Here is a 26,235-nt window from a genome sequence, read left to right as displayed (position 1 = left end):
ATGATAGTTGAGCAGATTCTACAGAAGAGGCCGGAGTCTTCGACCATCCATTTCTAAAGGACATTCGACGGCTACTGCAAGAGTGTGATATATTCTAGGCTAGATATGTACTTCGAAAAATGAACAGAGCTGCTGTCTGAATCGCCTCATTTGCTGCTCATTATTCCGGAGAGATTCTCTAGATCCGCTTTATATCTGTCCATCCACCGCTGTGGAGTAAGATTAATGTAAGCTGCTGATGTACCTAAAAAAAATAAAAAATGATGGAAGTCAAAGAAATAAGATAACTAGACATATCTTTTACATCCAATTTCATGTTTCCATTTAAAAAATGTTACCAAACAAGCCCAAGTGCGCAATTGTGAAAGCGTGCACGCACAAGGATGGAAGCAACGATCCACTTGGTCCCGCATCTGGACGGTACAAACTTACAAACGATCTTATCCGTCAAACGTTTGAAAGCGCGCCATACAGTGAACCATCACGATCAACGGTTGCGGACACCCAATCCGTGAATCTTTGAATGATTTAGTTCCCGTCGTTATTCCCTTCGTCCGTATCCCATCCCACCTGTCCGCGGCCCCCGGCTCTCAACTTCCCAACAATAGCATCCAAATCTGGCGATCTCTTGGACGGTGATCCATAGTCTATCCAGCGAACAATTCGTGTATAGAAATTGTATACAAAATATTAACCTGTACTGCAGATTCACGCGGAAACACTTTTTCGCTAATCCCCTCGCCAGAGTTCTTATACCCTTCCTCTCCTCTCCGAGTTCTCTACTCGCTCGAAGTGGAATTTATGTTTTTTTTTTCCAGATTTTTGTAATTTTTATTTTAATGAACCGGTTCTAGCTTACTTGTTTTGATGTCTTTGTACAAATTTCATCACCGTTGTTTGTTTTTTTTTTTTTTTTGATTTTTGTCGTATGTATGGATGGTTTAATATTCGTTTTAAATAAGCTGTTATTTGTCGTACTTGGAGGAATTTTATTTTATGATTCTTTGTTATCTTGTCGGTTTAGTTTTGATGTTTCGGGACAAATTTCATGGGCATTTTCTATTTTTTTAAAAGAAAATCTGCTTTTCCCGTTGTAGGTTCGATATCCGATTCATTTTTTTGGTTTTTCTTCTAATTTTTATTTTAATCGATCTGCTTTATCTTCTGTATATTTTAATGCAAATGTCGTCATCTTTTGAGGATTTCTCCTTTTTTTTCATTTTTTCGTTGTGTTGATGGTTGAATATTCGTTTTAGATTAACTTTTCTTTTCTCCCTTTTCTGAATTTTATTTTTAATCAATCTGTTCTATCTTTTTGGTTTGTATTTGATGTTTCTACAAATTTATTAACCGTTTTCCCCTCTTTTTTTGATTTTTGCCGTTGTATTGATTGTTTTGAAGTTAACTTTCGTTTTTTATTTAGATTTCACTATTTTAACTGTGAACTGAGACGTTTTCAGAGACACTTCAAAGATAATACAAAAAGATTCTTTTTCTGATCTTGTTAATCAATAATTTTGACTACCTTTTTTTTCTGATTTTTATGAATTGCAAAGGCTGCAAAGGCCAAGAAGGTGTTGACGAAGAAATTGAAGAGGGGTTGGTCTCACTTATCCATTCCTCTTCGTTCAAATAAATCTTCTTACTGCTTCGAATTCTAGGTTTATATTTTTTTATACTTTGATTTCAATCATATGTACTAGTCTTCAACTATAGCATTTGGAAGGGCGTGCATGGAGAAAAATTATTGAGCAAGAAAAACCTTTGAAAGATACAGCCACTATATTGCATTAGTGACGTACCTCATGGATTCAGCGAGGGTCAAATAGAAGGTGCGCCATTTTGTTCTCTAATCTCTATGATTGCAAAAAAAACAAACAAACAAAAAAATCTCTGGGGTAGAATACCGCTTTCTTATTACTGAAAGTGCAATTATGACAGGTTTGTTCAAGCAATTTGGTGAAGAGACTAAGAATCACATGGAAGTGAAAGGTATTTTCTCTCTTATGCTTCTATCATACCTTTTCTTTTCTTTATTTGAAATGCAATACTACTGTATGAAATTGATTGCTTAATAGCACTCTAGGTATGATCATCCATGCCTTATCGAAATGAATAAGGATCTTGAACTGCTCTTAGTTACCTAGAGCAGGAGCAGGATAGGTGCAAGGAAGTGGAACTCTTTCTCTCAAGAAAAAGGGTAAAAGGAAAGGAGAATGGGAAGTGCTTGGGAAAGTGGTGCATGAGCAAATTTCCTGAAAGATCCCAAAGTAGACATGGGAACCTAGGTAGGAGTTTAATGCTACTAAGGTATTACCAGTTTCCACTTAACCCCCCTTTGTATGTTAGAAGCAAGTCATTTCCTTATTAGACAAGTTTCTTCAAGATTAAGCTGTCAATGTCAACACTTCCCTACCTATCCTAAAGTCCTAATATTTCTCCCCCATAACATTCTGGTTATTTAGCAACTAAGCTAGAATGGTAGGTGAGGTATTTCGAGGAACATTTGCTTACATCGTACTGGTTATTAACAACTATTTCTTGTGATTTTTAGGATGGGTTGTTAGCTTGGGCTTGTACCCTATTGGGTGTTTTCGATACTCTAACTAGGAGTTGCAGGGGCTGGATTTGGTCGAATTCAGATTGGATCAAAAATCCCATAAACGATGCACCCATCTATAGTCGGGTTGAGAAGAAGAGATCTATACACAGCCTATTATTTTATACAGACTCATAACCACTTGTGAACCCAAGCAAGACTTGTCTATCAATTACTTTTAAAAAACAAAAAATAAAATAGGGCCAGGAAGAGAGGATCTAAGATTGTGCATTTGAATGTGTGCCTATCAGAGAGAGAGATTCAAGTGGAGAAGAAGACGTGATGAATCCTGAGTGTGTTGTATCCTCCAATTTTCTCTTCAATATATTTTATATTTTCTATTAACAATGATTTGCACAACCTATCTTATCACTCAAATCATGCCTTCACTTGTTCTTGATCCACTACCCTATTTCCACTGTCTCAAGTAGGGGTGGCAACCTGGAGCCCCCAAATCGCATAAACACACCCAAATGAATGGGCTTGTGCTGGCCATTTTTAAATGCAGATCGTTAATATGTTGACCCGAAACGAACCCATTTATATAGATAGGTGGGTTGAGTCAATGGTGATATATGGTAAGTTAATTGATTAAGCTGGTGATTTTCTTAAATATGTGGTGATTTGCAGTGCTAGCATAAGTTTACAATGGCTATTGAGAATTAATGTATGTCTTCTGGTTCTTTATGTCTGCTAAAGAATTTTTGGGAATAGGTATAACTACTTGTGTTTCAGGGTTACATATGGGTTAATTCCTTCAGAGTTGGATTAGTTCTTCTCATTGGTTCCAGTTGGGAGCTTTCCGACCTGGACCTGTTGCCACCCTAATGCGTTGGTGGGTGGGTCCAGGTTTATGTAAAATAAATGGGTCAGGTGTGCTTACTTTTTCTTCCAACATGACTATAAACGGGTCGGGTTCAGGTCGGGAGTTAATTTTTTGACCGGAACCCACATCAACCCGATCCACTACCACTCCTAATCTCAGGGGCCTAGGACTAGACTTTAAGGGCTTGTTCAACCCATGGTGGTCCATTTTCTTGAGGCCGCCAAACTCAAACTTAACCCATTTAAAACAGGTTGGTCTTTGCTAACCCAACTGCAGCCCTATTATAAGAGTTTTTAATTGAATCTGTTTACCTTGGTGGGTTCAGGTGAACTGGGAATCACTCCTAGCTGTGACTAGTGATTTGTTTAGTGTGAGGAACGGGTGAAGACCAGCATGGATTAATTTATAGTGTTTCTGTCTGTTTATTGTTAGATTTGGAGGGTGGTTTGCTGCTTGTGCTCTTCTGAGGGAATTGTGCACATGGTTGAATGGCTTAGAAGCAATGATGTCAGAAAAAAGATTTTGTGTCAGTTTGATTGTTGATGATTTTTGTTCGCAGTTTGGATATCAAATGTTACGAGTTTTCCCCTTGCAACTTTGAAAGGTTTCAATGTGGTAATTATGCACATGTTGAATAATGGATTTGGAAATAGAAATGTTGATGAAGAGAGGATAAGCGCCTTGGTGTTGGGACAAACATTTTTTGTTTTTGGGGGTGGAGGGGTGTGAGATTAGTAGTGCTTGGATAGAGCTTCAATGCTGACTTTTTATCATTTTAGAAAAGGCAAAGCCTTTTCTGAATAGAGTCAAGAGTGCATTCCTAAATTGATGAACATTCTTCTAGTTATTCAGATGGTGTCTTGAACAGACTTTTATGAGGTCTTTGCAATGCTTTCGATTAACAAACTCTTGAGCTTAAGAACCAGGATACTCATTGTCACGCCCTGGATCCGGGTCTGTGACACGGCCGTGCTATTGCCGGTCTATATTGGGCCCGGATATTACACTCATTTTCCACTAATGCAACAAAAGGAGTACATAAACATCAACTCATCTATGTTCATACCCAATTGGAGGACAAAGAAGAGGTTTAGGAATAGAAGCCTTTAATATTTGAAGGAACTTTGTATAAGCAATTGATATCCGAAGAACTGGGAAAATAATACAAACTAGACATGACGAATTACATGGTGAACACAATAACCAAAATGCTGGAATTTGTGAAATGCAAGCTTGAATTTGAAGCAGAGATATGTTTGGAGAAGTGGATGGGAGACCAAATGTTTTGATAAACAAGATCCAAAAGATTGTTATGAAGTCATACTTACAAGCTTTTTGTAGCAGGATTAGATAATGACATAATAGTTGAAGATGGATTCTAGTGAAAATTCAGTCTAATCAGCTTGTAAACATCAATGGGAAGCTGATTAAGAAGCATAACAATTGCAGGTTAACTAGATGGGGACCATCTACATCCAGTTCTTCAAATATTTGAAGTTTGTCAATAGGAGTTTATGGGTATCTGTTTGTAAGGGATACTGGTGACATCAGCAACCTACTTGTAACATGGATAATGTCCACCATATACAATAGTGACTTCATCAACAGCAGAATTAACTTTGATAGCACTTGAAACCAACTTGATCATGTGATTATGATACTCTAATCAACAAACTTGCTGGCCCCATGATTGCTTCTGCTTCCAATGCATTCCTAGCCATTATCAGTTTCAGAAAGGTCATAAGTTATGTCACTTGGATTCTTTGTTTTATCCAGATATACTTGCATGTGACACCTAGAAAAGGAGAGGTGTGTAATTCGGGTATGGATCTGCAAAAGGCTATTGTTAGACATTAGAAAGACTTGACACTTGGACACATAAAGGTATCCAAGTTTGTGCAACATAGGTCGAGTCTTCTACTTCCAGGGCATATTTTGTGTTGCTTCTGGTTTCTTAAAAGTCCTTCTCAAAAATCACATTCATTCAAGTTCTTAAATAAAAAGTACTTTTTGGTATAGTTGGTGTTTGATAATCACATATTATATTACTAATTTTTATGGATGGCCTATTTGAAAACAAAAAGCAATCTCACAAAAGAAGATGCCAGAATATATATTCTTTTAAAAACTCCGTATAAACACTTCTCAAATGATATTATGCAACACAATTTTTTCAAGAAGTATTTATTTTCACTTTAAAGGTTACAGAATGATTTTTATTTCATTAAATCAATCATAAACATGCTCTTAAAATTCTCAAGCTCTTGCCAATCTCAGCTTTCATTGAACTTGGCTGGACTCATTTGTCACAGTTGCTCTTTTAACCAAGTAGGAGCTAAGTAACTTATTGATATGCTGCATGTAATGAGATCTTCTTGAGACCCTCTAAATCTAAGCCATGATGACATCGACACATCTGAGAAATCAACCACAGGCTGTAGAGTAAAATTTAGTAGAGATCTTGCTGAAACCCCATCTTTGTGATTGGTTACAAATACATATTGCTTGTATAATAAGGCCCCATTTGGTGGTAGGATGACACTATGTGGGCTTATCGCCAAATGGGACAAGCACTTCCAGGAATAGTACAATTCTGGTTGACATCTGTTATGCTTTATCAAATGTAGTAAGACATTTTCATGGGGAGGGGCCAAAATTATCTCTTCTTAATTACGTTTTTTGCCACTCCTTTCACCTTGTACCACCACTCCAGTTTACCATCCTATCATGAGAGAGAGGGGGGGAGAGCTCCATTGCCACCTGCCTTCGAGCTCTCACTTCCTCGCAACCAGGTCTCGACCATCTCGACAGGCTCCAGATGAGTGTCCAGGCTATGGTCACAGCTCAACTGAGCTTTGGTTTAAGCTGTTTTGGAGAAGGGTTTGGTGCAAGTGATGTTTCTCCCCACAGGTTGCTGGATCTACTAGATCAGAGTGCTTGACTAGGTTGAGGTGGCCCAATCCATGTTGTAGCCTCCTCTCCTACCCTGGTGGCTGGGAATGTGGTGAATCTTTTTGCCTGCCATTATTTTCCACATACACTCCACCTTGGTGGACTCTTGGTTCGGATGGAAGCCATGGGTGCTCCCTACTCCGCCTTTGATGGATTGAGCTCCTAGCCATGGGTTGCAGCCTATTTGCCCTCTCATAGTTCCTTCATTGGCTTGTTTTGAGCCACTGCTGCCATGATGCTCATGTTGGTCCCTTCCTTGGGTTGGTTTTAGACCATGACCTGATGACCTACCATGGTTATTCAGTCCCTTCCTTAGCTCGGCTTGAGGCCATGGCTTGATGCCATGGTGGTCATGTTGGTCCCTTTCTTGGCTCAGTTTGATGGATGTGCGCAAGCATGGCTTGTCCACCTTTGGAGAAGCAACTACACCACTCAATTGATGCATGGTTGTTGATATTTTTTTTAAGGTTGGTGATCATATGATGCTATACGCTGATAAGCGAGTAGGCATGGCTTGTCCTGTGTGGGCAAGCAACTACAATGATTATTACTTTCCCAGCCTCTATGAGCCCTCGGCCATCCTGATTTCCCTCCCATAGGTGATGATGTGAAGCTGGTTGCCGTTCTAGGGATGTGCTAGGTTGACTCATCCTTTGAGTAAGAGCACCCACACTATCTACTAGTCAACCTGCCATCCTCAACCGAACCATTGTCATCTCATGGTCAGTTTCGTTGTGTGGTTTCTGATCTAGGCTATGGGTGGTTCATATGCCATGTCACAAGGATTGGGTTTCATGGTACCTTGCTTTCTCTGCACTTAGCCAAATTCAAGAAGTAGCAAGGGCCAAGCTTGTCTAATACTGCAAAAATTGGCCTTAGATTCCCTTATTCCAGCCAATGCAACCAAACAGCAGTTGGACTTATCATGTAATCATTAAATGGAATAGTGCATGTTGCAACCACACAGAAATTGGATTTATCCCCTGGATAAGGGAATATTGGAGGAATGATCAGGAATAGGGATTGCTATCCCAGACTTTTTATCCTGCAGCCAAACAGGGCCTAAATAAGGAATCCTATGACTTAATATGTAATTTAAAGGGAGAAAGCTGACTATGTTAACAGGGTTTGCCTGCAATATATGATGGAACAGATGGGGTTTGGGGGTATATTTTGTTGCTTCAAAGAATCCATTTTTGTTCTTATATCTGGGATTTTGACGTCATCTGAAAATTTCTGTAGACACCAAATTAGTGGTTCGCTGGCTGAATTGGCAAGTATGACCTATCTTGGTTGGTTGTTTTGCTTTAGAAGTTTTGTGTTTATGGCTTGCTATATGCTAATCTAGATGTACATTTGCACATTCTAGTTGGAATATTAGATGGTGTTTCAGATAATCAGATTTAAGTTGAGAGGATGGACAAAAGGGTGGGTATGACAGAACATTGTAGAAATTCAAGAATATTGGTATTGTGGTTGACTTGAAAATATTAGCAGAATATGATCTATTAGCTATGTAGTTTATGTTTTGTTTTCTAGTCAGTATTTAAGCATTTTAAGTTGTCCGGGCTCATCATGCTTCCATTGGTTATTTTCACAGTTATGTAGAACATCAAATTACAATTTAGGCAATAAAAAATGGAAGATAATAAGTTTGTAATACAAATTTTTGTGTTGATCAAAGTTTACCCCATTCACTTTCCTTTTATTGTTTTCCTTTAACCATATTCAGAGACCTGCGACTTAATGTCTGACAGTTGGTGACATAATGATTGGAAATATAACAGTTTCAAGCCAGTATTCAGACCAACCAGTTTCCTTTTATTGTTTTTGCTTTAACCATATACAGAGACCTTCGATTTAAGGTTAGATAAGTGGAGAGATAATTATCGTAAATATAACAGTTTTAAGCCAGTGTTCAGACCAAACAGTTGCTTTCTGGTGAGGTACATCATTCTGGTTGTATAATATAAGGTTGATTCTTATGCTTTTCTCGTACACACAATGCAGGTATGCAACATTTCAGTGGTGTCAAAGGAAACTTACATTTACAATGAAGACTAGAAAGATTGCGGAATTGAAAGGTAAGTCTCTGTATTATCTTAATCATTTCCTAATAGCAGTGCAGATATTATCAAATCCTTGACCATGCTTCATTGGATCACTGGGAAAGCTAAATTGTTTTCTACTAGTAAATGTTTCATGAAATCGATAAAAAGTTATATCAGCTTCCTTCTCTGCTGTTCATGTCAAAGCAGTGAATTTTATGTGCTGACAGAAACAAAATGTTCAAAAGCTTATAATGTAACTGAAATTCCTGATATCCAAACCAACTTGTGGTTTCATTGACTTCTCTCACTTTCTAATTTTCACTAATTTTTTCCATTTTAAGGCTCAGTCATGATGCCTACACAGTTGCAGCTAGAAAACATTGTGAAATACACCTTATTTTGTCCCAAACTTCTGTTGATCGCATTATCGTATGAGTGGAATTAGCACATAGAAGTGTTAAGAAGAACAACTGGTGCATGTAACCTCTGGAGTTCTGCCCCACCTGCTCTCCTTGTTTAGATGGTCTTAAGCAGTTAGTGTTTATAGCTAGTCAACTGGTTGATCCAGCTTTGTCAGATGCAGACACTGTAACTCTTCCATAAGTTGATACTAGATTTTGAGGCTTTAGTCAATAAGATTATTCATCAAGAGTTCTATGACGAGTATTTCAATAGCTATCATTTAATGGAATCCATACATGTAGCTTGATTTGCTATTCAGACTGTAATTCTATTGCATGAGTAGTTTTCAAAAATCACTTGTCCACTTGAACTTAGGATGTTAATAATGGGCTGTCTAGGCTGAACTTACTAAAAATTTTAAATCAGCCTATTGATATAACATGGCCTGAAAAATACAGAAGCAGGCTTAGCTTTAGGGCTTCCTACTTAAAGGCTAGATATGAGGCTACATTATCAAGAGAAGCCAACCAGCTTGCGGACCGGTGGTTTAGTCACAAGTGATGCAGTGCCACCAAGTGGATTAGAGATTTCACTTGTGAAGTTAGGATGGTCTTTTTTTTATTTGTTTTAGGTTATTGAAAATTCTACTCATGCATAGAAAATCTCTAGGGATATAAGTCCACTAGTGAGGCTGGGTCTGCTTGTGGGCTCTCTTCTCGCTAGTGTATGTGCTAGAAACAAGTTCTAAATTTCAAACTTGCAAGGTGGCATTTCTTGCAGACAGACTTCTTCTTACACATGCTTTGCATTCTTGGCCACATGAAATGTATGTATATAGGACATTTCATGTGGGTCCTGCCGACGACTACCGACGGCAGCGGCATAACTGAAGTGTAGCATACGATCAATCCGCCTCAACTTTTTCTCTGAAATAGGTTGCAATGATATTTTTTAGTGGCTATGATGTGCTAATTATTTCGACATTTCATGAATGAGGTTGACTGGCAAGAGATATGGGTGGTCCTAACTTCTGAAATCAAGCAAGTCTCCTTCCTTCGAACCATCATGCACATTACTGTAAGGGACAGGCAGGAGTGGCTCTGGAACTTATCAAAGCAATTGACTACAGACCTAGACCACACCAATAACAACGACATCAACGACCGCAATTGCAAGGAATGTGGTGCAAATAAAATGGTTATATTCTGATGGGTCCCGCACTTAGTTGAATTACTCAATCATAATTTTAACTATTCACCAACTTTTCAGAGTTACATGTAGAAGGTATTTTTTGGGTTTCTTATTTTTATATAAGTATCCAAAATTTATCCAGTGAATAATCAATGTTGGACTAAATACACGTCTATATGAGTCTTTATATAGTCCTTTCATTTAAGCCGTGATGTTCTCGTCAGGCTAAAAGTTCAAATTTGTATAAAGCTAATCACAAGCACCACGACCGGCTTATGGTCAGCCTTAATGAATCTGTGCTGCAATGTCTTTTAGTTCACATAGGTTATGGATCGGATCCGCTCTGATACCATTTGTAATAACTTAGGATCTTACCCAAAATGACTAGTCGAAAGGTATTATTTGGGTTTTTTTGATCCTATTCAAGTATCCAAGATTTATCCGGCAAATAACCGATGGGGACTAAACACACGTCCGCACGAGTCCTCACATACTCCATAAGTCCGTGTTGCAGTGTTCCTTAGTCCACAAAGGCTATGGGCCGAGTTCGCTCTGATACTATTAATTTAGGATCTCACCTAAAAAGACTAGTCGGAAGGTATTTTTTGGGTTTCTTGGTCCTATATAAGTATTTAAGATCTACCCAACGAATAATCGATATAGGACTAAACATACGCCTGCATGGGTCCTCACAATAAATCATGAATCTAAAAAGGATGGTAAGATGCTATATATTGATGTTTGTGGCCACCATATCTCTGCGCAAATGCCCGACTATGGCTTGTTTGTTACAATAGAAACATAAGCAAAAGCCATGGCTCTAATAAATGAATGAATTTTAGGATGCGTAATAGATGTTAGTTATTTTGTGCATGTGTTCTTAGTGGAGGAAAGGTGATATGGCTACTTCGGTAGCCACAAAAATTAGAGTGATTATTGATTGAATTAGATCCACTACTTAGCTGGTGGACCAGTCTAACCGTGGAGCAACACTTGTGAAGACACGCAAACTAGAAAAGAGACTTGCGGCTTCGGTGGATGTTGCTTCGCGGTTGGTTTGATCCACCAACTCCACGGTGGATCCTGTTCAGCTAAAAATTATACCAAAAATTGACATTTGTGTATGGGCACACATCATGATTGCATCAGATGGTTATATGCTTGATGGACTCCGGAGTGCGCCACTTCACGGCTGAATTCAGGTCTATCATCACTTCATTGCGTTGAACTTGCATTGCTTCACCTAATCTTTGTGCGTGAAAAACTCGACAAGGGCGAATCTTTTATCTCTACCAAGAAGTCACAGGCCTTGATTTCAGAGCTTGGCCATGAATAGAGTTGAAAAGGAAAAAAAAAAAAGAAGGAAAAGGTGGAGAGAGAGGAGCAAAAAGACAAGTTGGAGTGTGTAGCATGAAGGGATCATGGGACCTATGGTAACCTGCTTTACAAACAGTATAATTCTTGTACTGGTTGGCTTGATATCAATTATCATTAGCTCATGTGAGTAGAAGAGAAAGATGAAGATGTAATAATAAGGGCCCTCTTTATAATTAAAGTATATTTCTGAAAGTTATATATTTTTCGAAAAATGGTGAGGGATGGAGGGCCTTTCAAGCCAAGCATATTTTTCGTGAAGCTATTGGGGCTGCGGACTGGATGACTAATTATGTAGTCAGTTACTCTAGCATAACTTTGTGGGCCGAAGATGAGGAGTTGCCCTTGGCACTTTTATGTATTTTGTTTTTTGATTTTATTAGGTGCATCCGTACTTATCAAGTATAATCCACCCGTCTTAGAAAAAAAAAAGAAAAAGAAAAAAAGTTAGATCAAGAAGTGGGGCAAGGGATGCTTTCGTCGACTTCTAACTGCCAAAATTGACTGACATTACGATGCTGAAAGTAGGGACCAGATGCAAATTTTATAAAAATGTAACATTTGATCGTATGTCGGCATTCTTCAGATGTTATTGGCATTCATATATATAACTTTTGTCGCAAAATGCGACACGTATAAACTTTGGCCAAATTGCGTGCATTGAAAGGTAAAGATTTCAACTGGTGGCCTATTGACTACCGTGGGAAACTTTAACATGGTGCTTGGATGCCTGACCATGCTTTGCAGGGCACTAATGGTTTTGGATCATAAGTCGTCCATCCACTAGCTTCATTTCCTTTTGGATACGGAGTTGACCCTTCACACCTTAACCGATTCAAGCACGGCTTGTATTGCTCTCAGAAGCCTTTTGATTTTGGGTATGTATGGGCCAATGCTACTAGTTTTCCTGCTTAAACCGATGCTTTAAACACCACAAGAGGACCCCAAAGAAGAAAACTTAAATGGGGAGGGAAAAAGAGCACTTGGAGGGTGGAATGATGCACGTTATTCGATAAAGATGTGACACAGTGCAGAGTCTCAATCTTTTTCTTTTTTTTTAATTTTTCCCTATAGTTAAAGTAGAGAGATTCATGGTCTTTCCAACCTAACACGATTATGACTACATGTACATATCCTTGCAACTATCTGCTGACCATATCAATCTGAAATTGTCTTCTCGTTGGTTAATGAATGATTCAACTCTGCCTAGAGAAAAGGATGTTGTGTTTTTTTATTCCCTCTCCTTCTTCTAGGAGAGAGAATTTTCTAGGAATACCAAGTCTCCTTATTTGACCAGTTCAAGGCATGTAATTTCGTGATAATAAAACTATAACAGTTATTTTATCTATGAAAAAATTACTTTATGTACTCATTTTCATTATTAACTAGTGGAGAGTAATATTAAGTTTCATGCATATAAAAAGGTTCTTTTGTCATCGGCGACTTGGAATTGGTGCAATATGGAATGGATGGCCGTATGTTGAGTTTCCAAACTTCATGTGTGCCGGCGAGCATCCAAAGTAGTTTTCTTCGAGAATGGAGGCCAAAAAGGATAAGCTAGGCAAAAATATTCGAGCTAAGCTGGTGTACCCAAATGAACAATTTGCATAACCTACGTATCAAGATAACTTGCACATCCCAATACAAACAGTCCTAACTTTTAGATCTTTCTTGGTGGCAATTGGGTCAAAACAGACGATATGGGTTGTATCGAATACAAGTTAGGTCAAACATCTATCAACCCAAACCCTCTCTATTTACTGAATGAATCAAAAATCTAAAATTGTACGTGACCATTTCATTAAAAAAATAATCTAACCCGATCTACAATGAGTTGAATCAAGTTAAACAATTAAATGGATGAAGCATTGCTACTCCTAATTCTAGATCAGTAGTCCATGCTCATAATTTTTATCATCTGTTCTAACACTATATAGAATTTGAAATATTTTGAAACTTTTCAACTCCCAAAATACTTAGATTTTTCTATTAATTAATTTTAATAGTTATTTAACAAAATAATAATTAGTTTTAAATATTTCCTATACTTTTGTACTTTGCTACATATAAAAATGATAATTTTGAAATCAAGATATTTTACGTCTGCAAATTTATATTAACTCATATAAATTAATGTTATATATGATCTCTGCACAACATACACATGTTACAAAACTCATGTTAGATTGTAGTTATATCCTATTAGGGTTGAGAAACTTTATTCTTGAAACTCTACCTTCAACTCGCACCTAACAATCGTAATCCACGCCAGACATGTGCTAGGTCATGCCGAGCTCAATTGGACTAAACCCTTCTATAAAATAATTCAAAGATTCTTCAAATTTGACAGAAGGATACCTCTTTCAATGTTAGGAAGAAGAGTGGTGGATAAAATTCCATCATGTAGTGATCACTAAATGAAAATTGCCCAATGCCTAACGGCTTGTATTGGCATTTGGCAATCTCGTAATTTTGTAAAAAGAACTGGATCGTGCGTCCGTTAAGATCCGACCGACCCCATCCATCGGCCAAGGTTACTATAAATACTACCTTTCCATTTCCATTCCTTCTCTCTCATTTCATTTCGCTGATCTGAAATCCACGCTGTTCTATTTCTCCGCACGCCGGCGCTCGTAGCACAAAAACTAAGAAACAAAAGAAGGCTCCTCTCTTCCAATTCTCGGATTAGAGACCGATCGGAAAGGTCTCGGAGGCGTCGGGATCGATAATTTTCGATCCGTGATCGATTTTTTTTGGGGTCCTCGATCCATCTTGGGCTCGATCGGAAATTTCGCGCTCTCGATCGGATTACAGCTCCGATCCCTAGGTTCGATCATAAATCAAGGTCCCAGGTGTGAGAGCGCACGAGGGAGCTCGATCAGAGCTCGGATCACAGCGGCTTTCTCTATTCCCGATCTGGATTTGGATTTTATGATATCTAAATCCTCAGTTTTTTTCTTTTTACCGATTTTTCCGATCTCAATCCATCTAGCTTTCATCTGCAAAGAGTCTGGATTTTTCTCCTCTTCCATCAATTTCCGATTAGAAATCAGGTATTGATCTATAAAGTTGCGATCTTTTGAGTTTTCCGGATTAGTGGTTTTATCAGAAGTGAAGAAAATTTGTTAGCTGGCTGTTGGGATTTAGCCATGGCTGATTGCCGGAGCTTGATCGAGTTCTGCAGAACGTTCGAGCAGCACCGCAACATGGCCAACTTCCAGGCCTCGTCGGATCACCGCAGCAGCCAGTCCCGCAACCGGAGGAGCAAGTCCTTGGATCCTTTGTCCCATCCCTTCTGTGAGCACTCCCCCTTCGCCGCCATCGACGTCGTGATGCTCTTTCTGGTGCTTGGCGCGCTTGGTGTATTGACTGTCCCTTACCTCAAGTTCATCTTCCATGAAGCTGCTGAGATTCTCCCTTTGGCCATAGACCTCATGGGGGATGTTCTCTACCAAGCCCCTGTTGCTTATGCTGCTGGATTTGTTTTGATGTTCATTGCCGGGATTGCTGCGTGGGAGTTCATCAGTCAGCAGGCTAGGAAATGTGGCAAACCTTACTGCAAAGGTCTCCGTAAAGCGGTTGAATTCGATATCCAGCTTGAGTCAGAGGAGTGCGTCAAGTGCCTACCGCCGTTTCCAAAGGATGTGCTTGGGACTCGCCCCCTGGAACTAGGGGAAGACCACAAGGAACTTGAAGCTGAGCTCAAGAAGATGGCGCCACTGAATGGCCGGACTGTTCTCATCTTTCGCGCCCCCTGTGGATGCCCTTCAGGAAGAATGGAAGTCTGGGGGCCCAAGAGAGTTCGCAGGATCAAGAAGTAGGCAGGCATACCTCCTTCATTTATAGTTATAATGTTTTTATAGGAATAAACTAGAAATACCTGACTAGGAAATAGTATCTTAGTCCATGTTCCTCCTTTATCAAATAAGCGCATTTGGTATACTCAGAGGGTCAGCACATGTAATGTGGAATTCTGAATAACCCTTTTTAATGCTCTTGAAAGTGCAACCTTAATTCTAATATTACAAAGTTTTAGATCACATTTTTGAGTTACTTTGCTGCCATTGGCTGTTAATAATTTCATGACAAGGTAGAGTGAGCTCCTGTTCTGTTGTGGATCTTTTTTTCCATAATTTATTACATTTAATTTTAGCTTTTAGGCTTATGGAGAACTATATTTCCTCTTATTTGCATAACGTGGGTTCTTTTTTTTTCGGTTGGGTGTAGTGATCTCTTAACTTTTGCAAGCCTTACGCCATTCGTTGGATACATCTTTGGCTTGTTTGTATCTCTTGGAAAATTAGAGGATATGGTGGATTGACTTGATTGCTACGCTAATGTACTTGGAGGTGGCTCATGATGTAGATGATTTTACCAGCAGAAGGGATGAACAGACAACTCACTTTACTATTGCTAGTTAAAAGCTCTCATCATGAATTTATGGAAATATATGTTTTATAAATAGAATGCATGTCCATAGTGAGGCTTCTAATCGCTTGAACTGTTTGTGCAATACTAAGTAAATATTGGAATCAGAATTCATCCTAGTGTGAATTTTGTTTTGTTGGCATTTTTCTTCGGTCTTCAAAATTTGTCATTGTGGTTGTTAGTGATTAACTTAAGAATTCTAAAGTTGATAGTGCGAGACGAAGGTTTGACCATATTTTGGCTTGTCACTATATGGTTTCAATAAATTTAAATTTCTAACTGGTGAAGAAGCAAGGGGATTTGGAATATTTTCATGCTACTATGTTGGTTTTCCATCGCTAAAATAAGCCCTGATTTATTTTTGTATGCAATGGAACTCACTATCACAGTGCAGATTATGTTTAAAATAAAACAAAAGATTAGCATCTAAGTTTAAAATTATACTTCTTTAGGATGTTCACAAAGCCATCTTCGAACGCATTTAAGGAACCATGAATCTTATGGGGTCAACTCCTGACAACGAGGAGTATATATGCCAGATAAAAAACAAGAAAAAGACCTGGCAGTCCATTTTTTTGGTTTCTTAATAAAACAATCAAATCTAGACTCTGGTTTTGGGGATCAAAACATCAATCTGTTTGAATTCTGCCCGGAATATTCCCATGCATCTTTTGTTGATGTTTGAGCATGTTCTTTATTTTCTCTTTTTTTTCCCCTGTTAGGATCTCTGGGTTTACAATTCTAGACATTGTTCGAACACTCGTCACATACTTTAGCGATGATTGGTATAAGTCTTACTTTGTGCACTTACTATCCACAAATTATATATTCTAAGTTTTTCTCCTTGTATAGCTAGTTTTTTCCCAACAAAGGATCATTGACCATAAAAAAAAGCACTGCATGATCTTTAATAGTTCTTTAAAAGATTGTCTGTCATCCGTTATAGAAAGATAGTTGTATCATTTGTATCTTTCTACTGCTAATATTGTTTAAATTTGTATTTGTTTGTTCTTCACGTCAATGTTTTAAGTCTTGGTATCCAACCTTGTATTGATACTATACCCGTACAAGTTGGTAAGATACAGTATGTCCATATATTTTCACATGGTGAGCTGTTGAAGAAGATGCAACATCTGTGCCTTCTGTCATTATGCGGTATGAAAAGCTGTGTATGGACTGATATGGTTTGGTACTTAAAACCACACATCATGTGTTACACATGTATTTCTATGTTCATACTTGTTTTTCTGTTTGTGCATCACAAAAACCATCATAGGGGATAGTTGTAACTTTTGTATGTTTCTACTATTGATGTTGTTTACAATTTGTATCTATTTGTGAATCACATATTAAAGATGTGTTTGAAAATTCACCTTATTTTTTGTACAAGGAATTTTCATCACTACTTTTATTGTAAAGTTTCCAAGCTGTATACTCTTTTGTATAACAGCAATATTGTAATTATCTTTTTCTCTTTTTTTTTTGGTGGAGGAGAAGATGGAATTCTATTAATTTGTATTTCCTTTTGTGGCTAATGATAGATAATTTGATTCTTAATGAAATTGGAGAAGCTCCATTGGTATCCCCTATCTGTTGTTGCATCTTTCCTCTTTCATACATGCCTGGTTTGACTATTTTGACTGTCAAATCAGTTGGTGCACACCCATTGGGAATTCCCTTTCAACTTTTCTTGATACAAATTATGGTATGGTAGCTTTTATTCACTCGAGAGGTACTGCTTTTTGCACCTTTAGGTTAAAAAAACTTAAAAATTTAAGAGTAGATATGGAATATAGCTTGGTGAAAGGATATTCCTGGAACTACCACAAGAAGCTTGGAAACTCGAAGCAGAAATATATTTTTTAGATGTATCCTCATTGATGTATTGTTGACTTGTTGTGGAGCAGAGGTTGGCATGGATAACCAATGGTTCAGGGTTATGCAAGATATCTGTACAGGTAAACTGAAACATGTTAAATATTTGAATCAACCTTGTTCATCAATTTTATCATGGCACTACATTATCATCTTTATCATGCCACTACATTATCATCTTTGGCTAGATATACCACAGTTTATTTACACGAACTAAAGTTAACTAGCCAATAAATTTCAAGAGGAAAAAAAAATTATGAACATCAGCATTGCAATGAGGATGTATGGTTTATACCATTTTGGAAAGTTTTACAGTGGTCTAAAATTCAAAATTGCCTACTTAACATGAAGATGCTGGAAAAATAAAATTGAATCAGACACGAGTTTAGATATATTAATTGATTACAAGTAATACTGAAAGCTATTGATTCTGAAGTAATTAGCTGCACGAAATTTGTCATGGAACAGGAAATGAAAGTGTTGATAATATTGTGTGACAATATCCATGCAAGAAAGGACATAAAAAATGAAAAATGCTGCATATCGAACTGATATATTTTAACCGACATCATAGGGATCAGACTGTCTTTTTCCCTTTTCATTTAAAAAACTTGCTACTTAATATTACTTTTTCATAATAATTTTACAGTATAATAGCGCTTATTGGGTTAGAACTGACTGAAAGTGTCTGCTTATGGCTATATTACCAGGGACATCATTTCCTCTAATTGGATGGTCTTCTTCAAGTCAATTTGTTGAAACTCCAGGTGCTTCATGTTTGGGAAAGTTGCAATACTCTATTTCAAGTTAGTTTCACTTTTTTGATTGATGAAATCAAATCAATTTTTAATTCTTCTTGGGAATGTAACAGAGTTCTTTTAGCTAATACTGATTAGAGGATATGTTATTGCTATGTTATTTGTGGGTAAGTTAATCCTGTGAAAACAATTTAGCTCATCTGGAAGAAAGAATGACATTAGTGCAACTCCAGAGGATCATTTTGCCTCTGTGCTGCTGACAAAACAAAAGTATGAGAAATCCTTTGGATAAGTTCCTGTATGAATCCTGACTAACTGCAAAGATTACCGCTGGCATGCAGTTGTTGCTGGGATATCTATTGACAATCTGATTGCAGTGTTGCAAAGTAACATTGTGTGTATAACATTCGTGTCTTAGTGAGTTTTTCATACTACTTCAGTAATCAATTTCAATCTATGCAGCTGCAACCTTCCAGAAAGAAATCTAGAGATGTTTAATTAGATTTCATTACTCAGTTTGCCAATGTCACAATACACCAAAAATATATCTTGCTGCTTAGTACGATTCCATCAACAGAAACACTAGCTAGCATGCCATACTGCAGGACAGTCTCTGTCCTAGTCAATGATGAGCTGAAGCTTATAATCTTGTTAACCATTTGAAGGCTTAAAACTATTGTTGGCTATCAACTTCTAATACAGCCTATTCCACAGGTTAACTATTAATCTAAACTTGTAATATTAGTAAAGGAGCATGTTATTCATTAAGCGGGTCTGTTGATTGCTTTACACAACATCCTCAGCTCCAGCTGAAACCGTTTAAGTCGAACTGTTTGCAGCCTAGAGAAGGATTATTGTCATCACGGGCATTTAGATCTAGCTGCACTGTTAGACATGGCAATGCAAATCCATTCAACTGATTTCCACTCTCTTGCTGGACTGCTGATCTCCTGCCATTTGGCATTTCAAGACAAGTGTCTTCTCCATCTCCTTCATTTTGTTTTGCCTCAGAAATGCTAATACTGCCACCATTTTCACCTTCAGGTTTCACACTTTTTGATAATATGTTGGACTCTTCGACAAGAAAATTTGTCATTTCAGATTCTTTTACTGTGGATGAAGGTAGCATTCTATTCTCATTCACATTCCCACACCGTGCAAAACAAGTCTGTGCAAGTGTGGAATCCTCCCCTATCTGTTGTGTGCATAATTGTGAATTGCCCGGATAAGTTCTCAATCCAACTCTGACATGATGTGTCTGTCGGTCCTTCTGGAGTTCTTTATATGAAGTCAAGCAACTATTCCCCAGATAGTCAGCAACTTGGGCTGTCTGTCCTTGCAGGGTGTGTAAACTGGAAGATTCTCTTAAACTTGGAAATGCAGTACCCATACATTCATTTGACACTTCACTAACTAGGTCAGAGAGTTGCATTTTGGCAGCTTCCAGCCCTACGGAACCCACACTCTGCTTGTCAAGGGTCTCTTGGGCCTTCTCCAGCACTGATTGTAAGTATTTTCCCTGGGCCTCTATCCGGAGCTGTAAGTGCCTTTGCACCTAGTTGATTCCAGTATAATCTCTAGTTTAGAGTAAGGCTTGTCTTCTATCTATTGGCATGATATGAGAGACTAACCAGGTGGAACAAGGACAGCAAAAAAAAAGAAGAAGAGGACTTTACTATTTCAGTCCAGGGTAGCTTTCTTGCAACTTTTAACCCTTTGAGTAGATTAAAAAATTGGAATCACATATATTCTTTGCACCACATTATTTTATGTGTTAAACAACCAGAATTAATAAATGAAGGTTTTTGTTTCATTCATGTCCTTTTACATCATGAAAATTAGCAAAACCCCTCTTGCCTTGGTGGCTAGGGGCTCTTCCTGTTATAAAATCAGCAAGAGTTCGAGGATTGGCACCACCCTCTTCCTCTTCATTTACAAAATGAAAATTTGAAGTAAAATTGATTATGTGTCTGTATACCTCTCATGTTTCTTGAGGTGGTAGGATTTCTATCTGTAAGTGTGCTTTGTCATGAAGTAGCTATTTTATCATTATGTAGATACTGCAAAACAACTCATAAGGCATTAAGCACTAAAACCATGCCTGCAGTTGAATGCTACTTATAATTGCATCTTCTTTTTGTTCATATTATTAAAATAAAGGTGCTTCACAATACAGAGTTTATCACTCTAAGCAAGATTTTGTTGATTGGTCAGTCATCGCTTGAAACAGTATTAGCTATTTAGTTCCTGGCCCTCACCTCAAGTTGCTCATGTAGCTGTCTTTGCACTTCAATTTGCATCTGAAGCGCTTCACTTATTTGCATGGTTCTGAGATTCGGAAACATACAATCAGTGTAACTTTCTTTGAAGAACAGAAATCTAGTGTTTACTTTTATGACAACTTACTTGTTTGAATGAGAGGCAATGTTTGTATTGCCAATTAGTGATCCACTCACTTCAGATGTTCTGTCAGCTGCTATCGCAGATCCTATAACTGAGATGTTGAATCTATGTTTACATCATTCCATATGTTAAAGATGTCCAAGATAAACTTTGGGGGACTGCTCTCCTACCTTTCTTGGTAGTTTCGGTACTAGCTTGAGCTTGAAAATTTTTGCTAAGCCTGTATTTCTGAAAACCAAAATACCAACTTATTTTCAGTATTCATAGATCAAAATTTTCAAGTGAAAAATAGAAAATATATTGGTACCTGGAGATGGCTTTTTAAGTGGTATAATGTCAGTCCTGGAATGCTCATGAGCCTCATAACTGTTTTTGGAGTAGCCTCTGAAAAATGAAAATTTGAATTAACTAACTTGAAAGAATGTATTTTCTACTCAAAGAAGCAAATTTTGCTGTTATCCTTTTGCATTCTTCTTTATCTATATACTCACTGTCTGCTCCACCCAGTTGATTCACTGCTTCTATGAAACGTTGGTGGAGCTCTGGGGTCCATTTCAATCGAGGCTTTGCATCAGTCGAGAGAAATAGTCCTGAACTTCCTGGAGCATTTTCTCCTTGTAGGACTGGTGGAAAGGCTGCCTTAGAAGAGAACAGGTCATTCTGTCCTTGATGTTGACGATACATTTCCTTCTGATGAATGGATATCAGGTTGAAGATAATTAAAGAAGTGTATGTAATACAAGCATGATCTTTTTGTAGCTTCTTACCTTTATTTCCTTTTATCCTCAACCTTTGTGTGCTAGAATTTATGTGGAAGCTGCTAGTGCCTGACACTGATTTGCTTCAATTCTGTCGACCTCCAAAGCTCTCCTGCTCTTTGGGAATGAGCTTTGGTCTTCTCATGATGATGAGAAGTGCATTCAAGGCTCTCTTTATAAGGCTGAAAAGCATTTGGATTCCAAACAACACACTCAACCCTATCCAATCTTCAGGGCAACTGTTATAATATGTTGTCTTTGCTTTAGTTTTTTTGGTGGACCCTGTCAACTTTTATTGTCAGTTCTTAGGCCAATTCTTCTATGCAAATTATTCACTGGCTACTTTTCATGCTACATATTTCACTTGTGATATATGTATAGGAATATATCCATGACAATTTATTTGCACTTGTATCAGTCCCTATGGGAAAAACAATGCCTTTTTCTCCTAGAAGGGGAATTTCGGATGTAATAATCTGCCACCTACCTGATGTTTCTTAAAATCTTTGAGATCATGGTTCCTTGAACTATTTGAAGCAACTAATCTCTTGGATGCACTGCATGTAGAAGGCTTGTTTCTTTGAACTTCAAGGGTCATGCTTGGTGATTGGTCCTTGATGCTTTGCCATTCCATGAGTTTTCTTGTGCAGCTTAAAATATTGCAATGGTATATATTCTGGTTCGGGGCCATAAGAGTTGGAATCTTAGGAATTTTGTATATGATAGGATAAGTTCTTAAGGTTCCGTTGACTGATGCATTGAGAAGCAGAACATCATATTTGCAAAGCAAATCTATACTGTTAATTGATGCTTTCTTTGTACTGTTTGAAAGCAAGGTACAGAATCCCATTTGTCTCCTCCATTAAGATTGGTACTTAACAAAATAGCAGAATGGAAGAAGATGAACATATTCAATCGCCATTCATGTGAAGCCATCAGTAGAGCACCAATTGTTGAACTTGAATTCAGTGCAAATATATGGCACTATTATTCTGTTTTCTAATTTTATTGGGTGTATTCGTACTTGTCGGGTATGAGTTACCCATCCTAGCAATATATATATATATATATATATATATATATATATATATATATATATATATCGGAAATGAAAAGTGGATAGTCTCTTTCATACTTCACAATTGCTCATGTTGGACCACCTGACTGTCTCTGTTATCTTTGAATCTGCTTTTTCTGAAATATTATACATGTGTGCATGGACATGATTATGCATGTGACTTTGTTATCATTTATGTAGATTGAAGGTACGTGCACTTTTACAAATCTAAATAATTTATCTCTACAGTTTCAGTTATTTGGCTCATGTATGAATCCGATGTCCATTGCAAAGTCAAAACCTTTGATTACAGGTAATTTTTCATAACTTATTTATGTTAGCAATTATGCTCCTTGTCTGTATGCCTACGTTATTACACCGGTTTCATATCTGCTATTGCTTTGTAGTTTATCTAGACTTCTGTCATAAATCTTTAACATTACTTGCATTATATTCATTCACCATATTTTGGCTCACGCTAGGTTCTGGAAAGCTTATATGACCATTCTTCGTATGTCAGAAGTCTTGATTAATTTAATATATGTTCAGGATAAAAGATAGCTGAAAACATTACTCTTTATGTCGCTGATGTCATCATGCCAAGACTAGTGTGCACATGTACCTCAGATAGCTTGAATAAAGTAATTTGAGAGAATTTACCTCTGCAGTCATCTTAAGGTGAATAACTTATGCATTGTTTAATGGCCTATGTGGCCCTATTTTGATCTTCAGAACCTGAACTATGTCCTTGGTTCATGGACATAGTTTTACATAAAAGGAGAGACTAAAACAAGCTATGTTTTGTATTTTTTTTAGTGTATGAAGTATCTTTACATGAGAACGGTTCTGATCCCTGTAGAATGACATGCCATTAAGAATTAATAGATAGAAAACTACAAGATACCAGTTCTCTGTTACACCAGTTTAAGGGAGACCACATGGTTTACATGTATAATGGGAACGTCAGATTACAAGGCTATGCATAATAATATCCCATCATTTTAACATCACGACAATTGAGGAGATGAGGCTTATCTTGCTAGTAAGAATTTTAAAACAGACTACAGCAAAGTGTGAAGAGCTTGCATTGATGTAATGCTTTGAAAGTTTCCATTATGGCATATGTTGACACCCCAGTCCCGAATGATAAAGATTGACAAGTTGGTATGGTTCCTCTCTTTCATATAAAGAATGTGCAGGAATATATTTCCTCTTTTCTGTTTGATCTTGACAGGTAGGTAAGACTTCTCCTTCGAACTCCAGTTACCCTCGCATAGAGACAGCAACCCTCATCCAGTTTAGCATTTCCTCCAACCATCCAGGTCAGTAGAGAAAGACGTGTCCTTAAAGGTCAATGACGCAAAGAGCAGAGGCATCTGAAACTTTTTTCTCCTTTAATTGTTGATGTACTCTATCTTCCATACGAAACGTATATATTTCCTTTTCAGCTCCACCATGTGACTTTTATTCTTTGGTTAGTAATCTATAGGACTAGCCTGGGAAGTAAGGATAACAGTTCCTGATTCTGGTGGTTGTCTTTGGATTCAGTAGGAATTTTCACATTGTGAATCAATTAGTTGGTTGCTGTTCATGCAGTGTGGAGCTTCTGATTAGTCCCCAAATGTTAACCTATACTGTGATATACACCCTAAGGAAAGGTTGATGATGACTGTTTTCTGGAGGGTTAAAAAAAGGTTAGCGATGTGGGTTCCTTAAGTTCACACTCATGGAATTTGGGAATTTGAAATTTCAAACTTCAGGGCCCACCACCTGGCTTATCCAAGAAAGCATGGCTGAAGAGTCTGCTGTTGGAAGGGTCCTTGTCACATTGTCTTGACTTACAAATTTCAGCTTATTCTGCTCTTCATATGTTGCAGTGCACAAAATTCTGCAAAATACAAGTAGCGTCTCTTCTGCTGCCCAATTCTGGATCTCTGATAGCCCCGCCCAATTGGCAAATGCCCATGTTGGGAGAGAGAACCATAGGGGATTTGGTAGAGGTTGCCCATTCCAAATCCTCATTTTTTTTTCTTGGAACAGAGTTCAATGAAAAGGTGAACTCTAGCATCTCAAATATCTTTGGAATGTGGGATTGGAGGTCTTCTTACTCCCAACTTTCTCCTCACTGCGTACTCCAAGCTCTTTCTACCACTTGAGGGTTATCACATGCATAGGAAAGTCAGGAATCCGGACGTGCTTTTGTTGAATTTTAAATACAGTTTTATGTTCATTTCCAGCTTCTTGATTTATACTCACGACTCGTTGAAATTCTACCAAATGATATTTTACTTGTGTGTTTTTTTTTTATTCTGATAATTATGCTGTGCTCTATCTAAACAGGAACCTCTCAAATTTGAATATATTAAAGTGACTAAACAATGGATTTGGATCAGGAAAGTAGAGAGGTCTCATCACAAAAATAACCATGATCAGGATAACCATACGGGTGCGAGGACAGTTAAGATTTTCTTCATTTTGCTTTTAGTGTGACAATAAAATGAAATTTGCCCTTGTGAACTATATGGGATATATTGTTTTTGGCAGCTTGGCGTACTTCAACTTTAGGCTAGACATGGCTTGAAAGTCCAAGTGGCTTGAGGTTGAAGGGTCGAAGAAGATGGTGAGAGTTAATCACAACTAGTGTTAAGCTATCAATTCAACATTGCAGAAGAAAACGTGCTACCACATTTGCCCCACTTAGACTAGTGAATATTTTCTGCTTATGTCTCCTAGGTATGTAAGCTACAGCCAATTCAGCTTGCAAATAAATTTTATTTCCTTTTCCTCCATCCGTCAAATGACTAAAAGGTTTAGTTGCCCTCCCTCACTGATTAATTTCCACCAGCAATAGGCTCCCATTGCTTGGTGCTGTTAACAGTATTGTGATGACTATTTGGATAAGTTAATTTCATATAGATCGAATTCTGAAGTCATAAGTTTCAACCGACGGTCTGTATCTTGGAATGAGCTATATACATGTGCTATTTTATTGCTAATGTCTTTTTATCTTCTCCAGGACTCGAGCAAATTGATGATTTGGTATAGACAAAGAAACGATCTTCTTTGCTCAATATGATCTGGTTACATGCTTCTACGATTATAAGCAGTATGAGGTTCCATATATCGTTTCTTTAGTTTTGAACCTGTCATCAGATTCCTGATCAGCATGTCAGTTATGCTTATAGACCTTAGGAAGAGGAATTGTAGCCTATTTAGAATAATGGAATAGGTAATATCTTGCGAAGATTTGTGTCCACTTGGCATCTAATTTGGATTCTTTTATGCTCCATAAAAGAAACTCCAAAAAAAGCAATTCTCTTCCCTAACATTCCCCAAAAAAACAATCATAGGTATATTTCTACCCAGAGATTAGTGGATTATTCCTTCCAAAAGAAGGGAAAAATAAAGCAGCTGTGCACGATAACTTAAAAAGCATCCCCTCCCCATATGATTAACATTTGGAACTCAAATAGAGTAGAACCTAGTGGAGTATATTAAAGTTCACTTGAGCTTCTTTGACCAGGGCTTTCCAAATCCTAAACATATATTCTCTAAACCATC

The 26,235-nt window shown here is 37.7% G+C and overlaps 3 protein-coding genes across 24 annotated transcripts in view; 2 read left to right on the top strand and 1 right to left on the bottom strand.

The window, feature by feature from the left end:
* The first annotated feature begins 644 nt into the window (after positions 1–644).
* Positions 645–26,235, top strand: part of LOC103709090 — a 25,854-nt gene continuing 263 nt past the window's right edge. The window contains exons 1-9 of one of the 20 annotated variants that reach the window (XR_005511143.1): positions 652–1,599; positions 1,704–1,832; positions 1,942–1,992; positions 8,388–8,461; positions 17,731–18,504; positions 21,367–21,588; positions 22,924–22,987; positions 23,909–23,996; positions 25,015–25,682. Coding sequence is in view for 5 of the 20 variants with exons in the window: in XM_039124849.1 (XP_038980777.1) it covers positions 8,431–8,461; positions 17,731–17,781; positions 18,409–18,504; positions 22,924–22,987; positions 25,068–25,164 (339 nt within the window). In the remaining 15 variants the exon portion in view is untranslated. Of the gene's footprint in view, positions 1,600–1,703; positions 1,833–1,941; positions 1,993–8,387; positions 8,462–9,826; positions 10,341–11,170; positions 11,367–17,730; positions 18,505–21,366; positions 21,589–22,923 lie in introns of those variants that run through there. The other 19 variants (XR_005511139.1, XM_039124852.1, XM_039124851.1 and 16 more) reach the window with 19 other exon arrangements.
* On the top strand, positions 13,906–16,354 carry LOC120103735 (uncharacterized protein At5g19025-like). 2 transcript variants are annotated; one of them, XM_026805414.2, is made up of 2 exons: positions 13,909–14,448; positions 14,580–16,354. In XM_026805414.2, the coding sequence occupies exons 1-2, from the start codon at positions 14,327–14,329 to the stop codon at positions 15,214–15,216; spliced, it is 759 nt and encodes a 252-aa protein (XP_026661215.2). In that variant the 5' UTR covers positions 13,909–14,326; the 3' UTR covers positions 15,217–16,354. The 2 variants fall into 2 exon arrangements, with proteins under 2 accessions (XP_017698818.2, XP_026661215.2); XM_017843329.3 differs by having other exon boundaries at positions 13,906–16,354.
* On the bottom strand, positions 19,185–22,665 carry LOC103709092 (myb-related protein 2-like). Of its 2 annotated transcripts, XM_017843330.3 has the most exons (7): positions 21,627–22,665; positions 21,351–21,549; positions 21,167–21,243; positions 21,030–21,087; positions 20,863–20,950; positions 20,715–20,784; positions 19,185–20,011 (listed from the first exon to the last, which is right to left on the bottom strand). In XM_017843330.3, exons 2-7 carry the CDS (start codon positions 21,541–21,543, stop codon positions 19,256–19,258), a joined length of 1,242 nt encoding a protein of 413 aa, XP_017698819.3. In that variant the 5' UTR covers positions 21,544–21,549; positions 21,627–22,665; the 3' UTR covers positions 19,185–19,255. The 2 variants fall into 2 exon arrangements, with proteins under 2 accessions (XP_017698819.3, XP_026661214.2); XM_026805413.2 differs by lacking the exon at positions 21,627–22,665 and having other exon boundaries at positions 21,351–21,579.

The sequence above is a fragment of the Phoenix dactylifera genome, chromosome 3, assembly GCF_009389715.1.
Source record: "Phoenix dactylifera cultivar Barhee BC4 chromosome 3, palm_55x_up_171113_PBpolish2nd_filt_p, whole genome shotgun sequence".
NCBI classification, from domain to species: Eukaryota; Viridiplantae; Streptophyta; class Magnoliopsida; order Arecales; family Arecaceae; genus Phoenix; species Phoenix dactylifera.
The sequence above is the reverse complement of the archived record's forward strand: the minus strand, read 5'-3'. Positions and strand labels throughout refer to the sequence as shown.

Coding starts and splice junctions, on each gene's coding strand:
- LOC120103735 (XM_026805414.2), top strand. CDS start 14,327: ATGATATCTAAATCCTCAGTTTTTTTCTTTTTACCGATTTTTCCGATC. Junction 14,449..14,579: donor AATTTCCGATTAGAAATCAG/GTATTGATCTAT, acceptor CGAGTTCTGCAG/AACGTTCGAGCAGCACCGCA.
- LOC103709092 (XM_017843330.3), bottom strand. CDS start 21,543: ATGTATCGTCAACATCAAGGACAGAATGACCTGTTCTCTTCTAAGGCA. Junction 21,244..21,350: donor TCAACTGGGTGGAGCAGACA/GTGAGTATATAG, acceptor TTCATTTTTCAG/AGGCTACTCCAAAAACAGTT. Junction 21,088..21,166: donor ACTTAAAAAGCCATCTCCAG/GTACCAATATAT, acceptor TTTGGTTTTCAG/AAATACAGGCTTAGCAAAAA.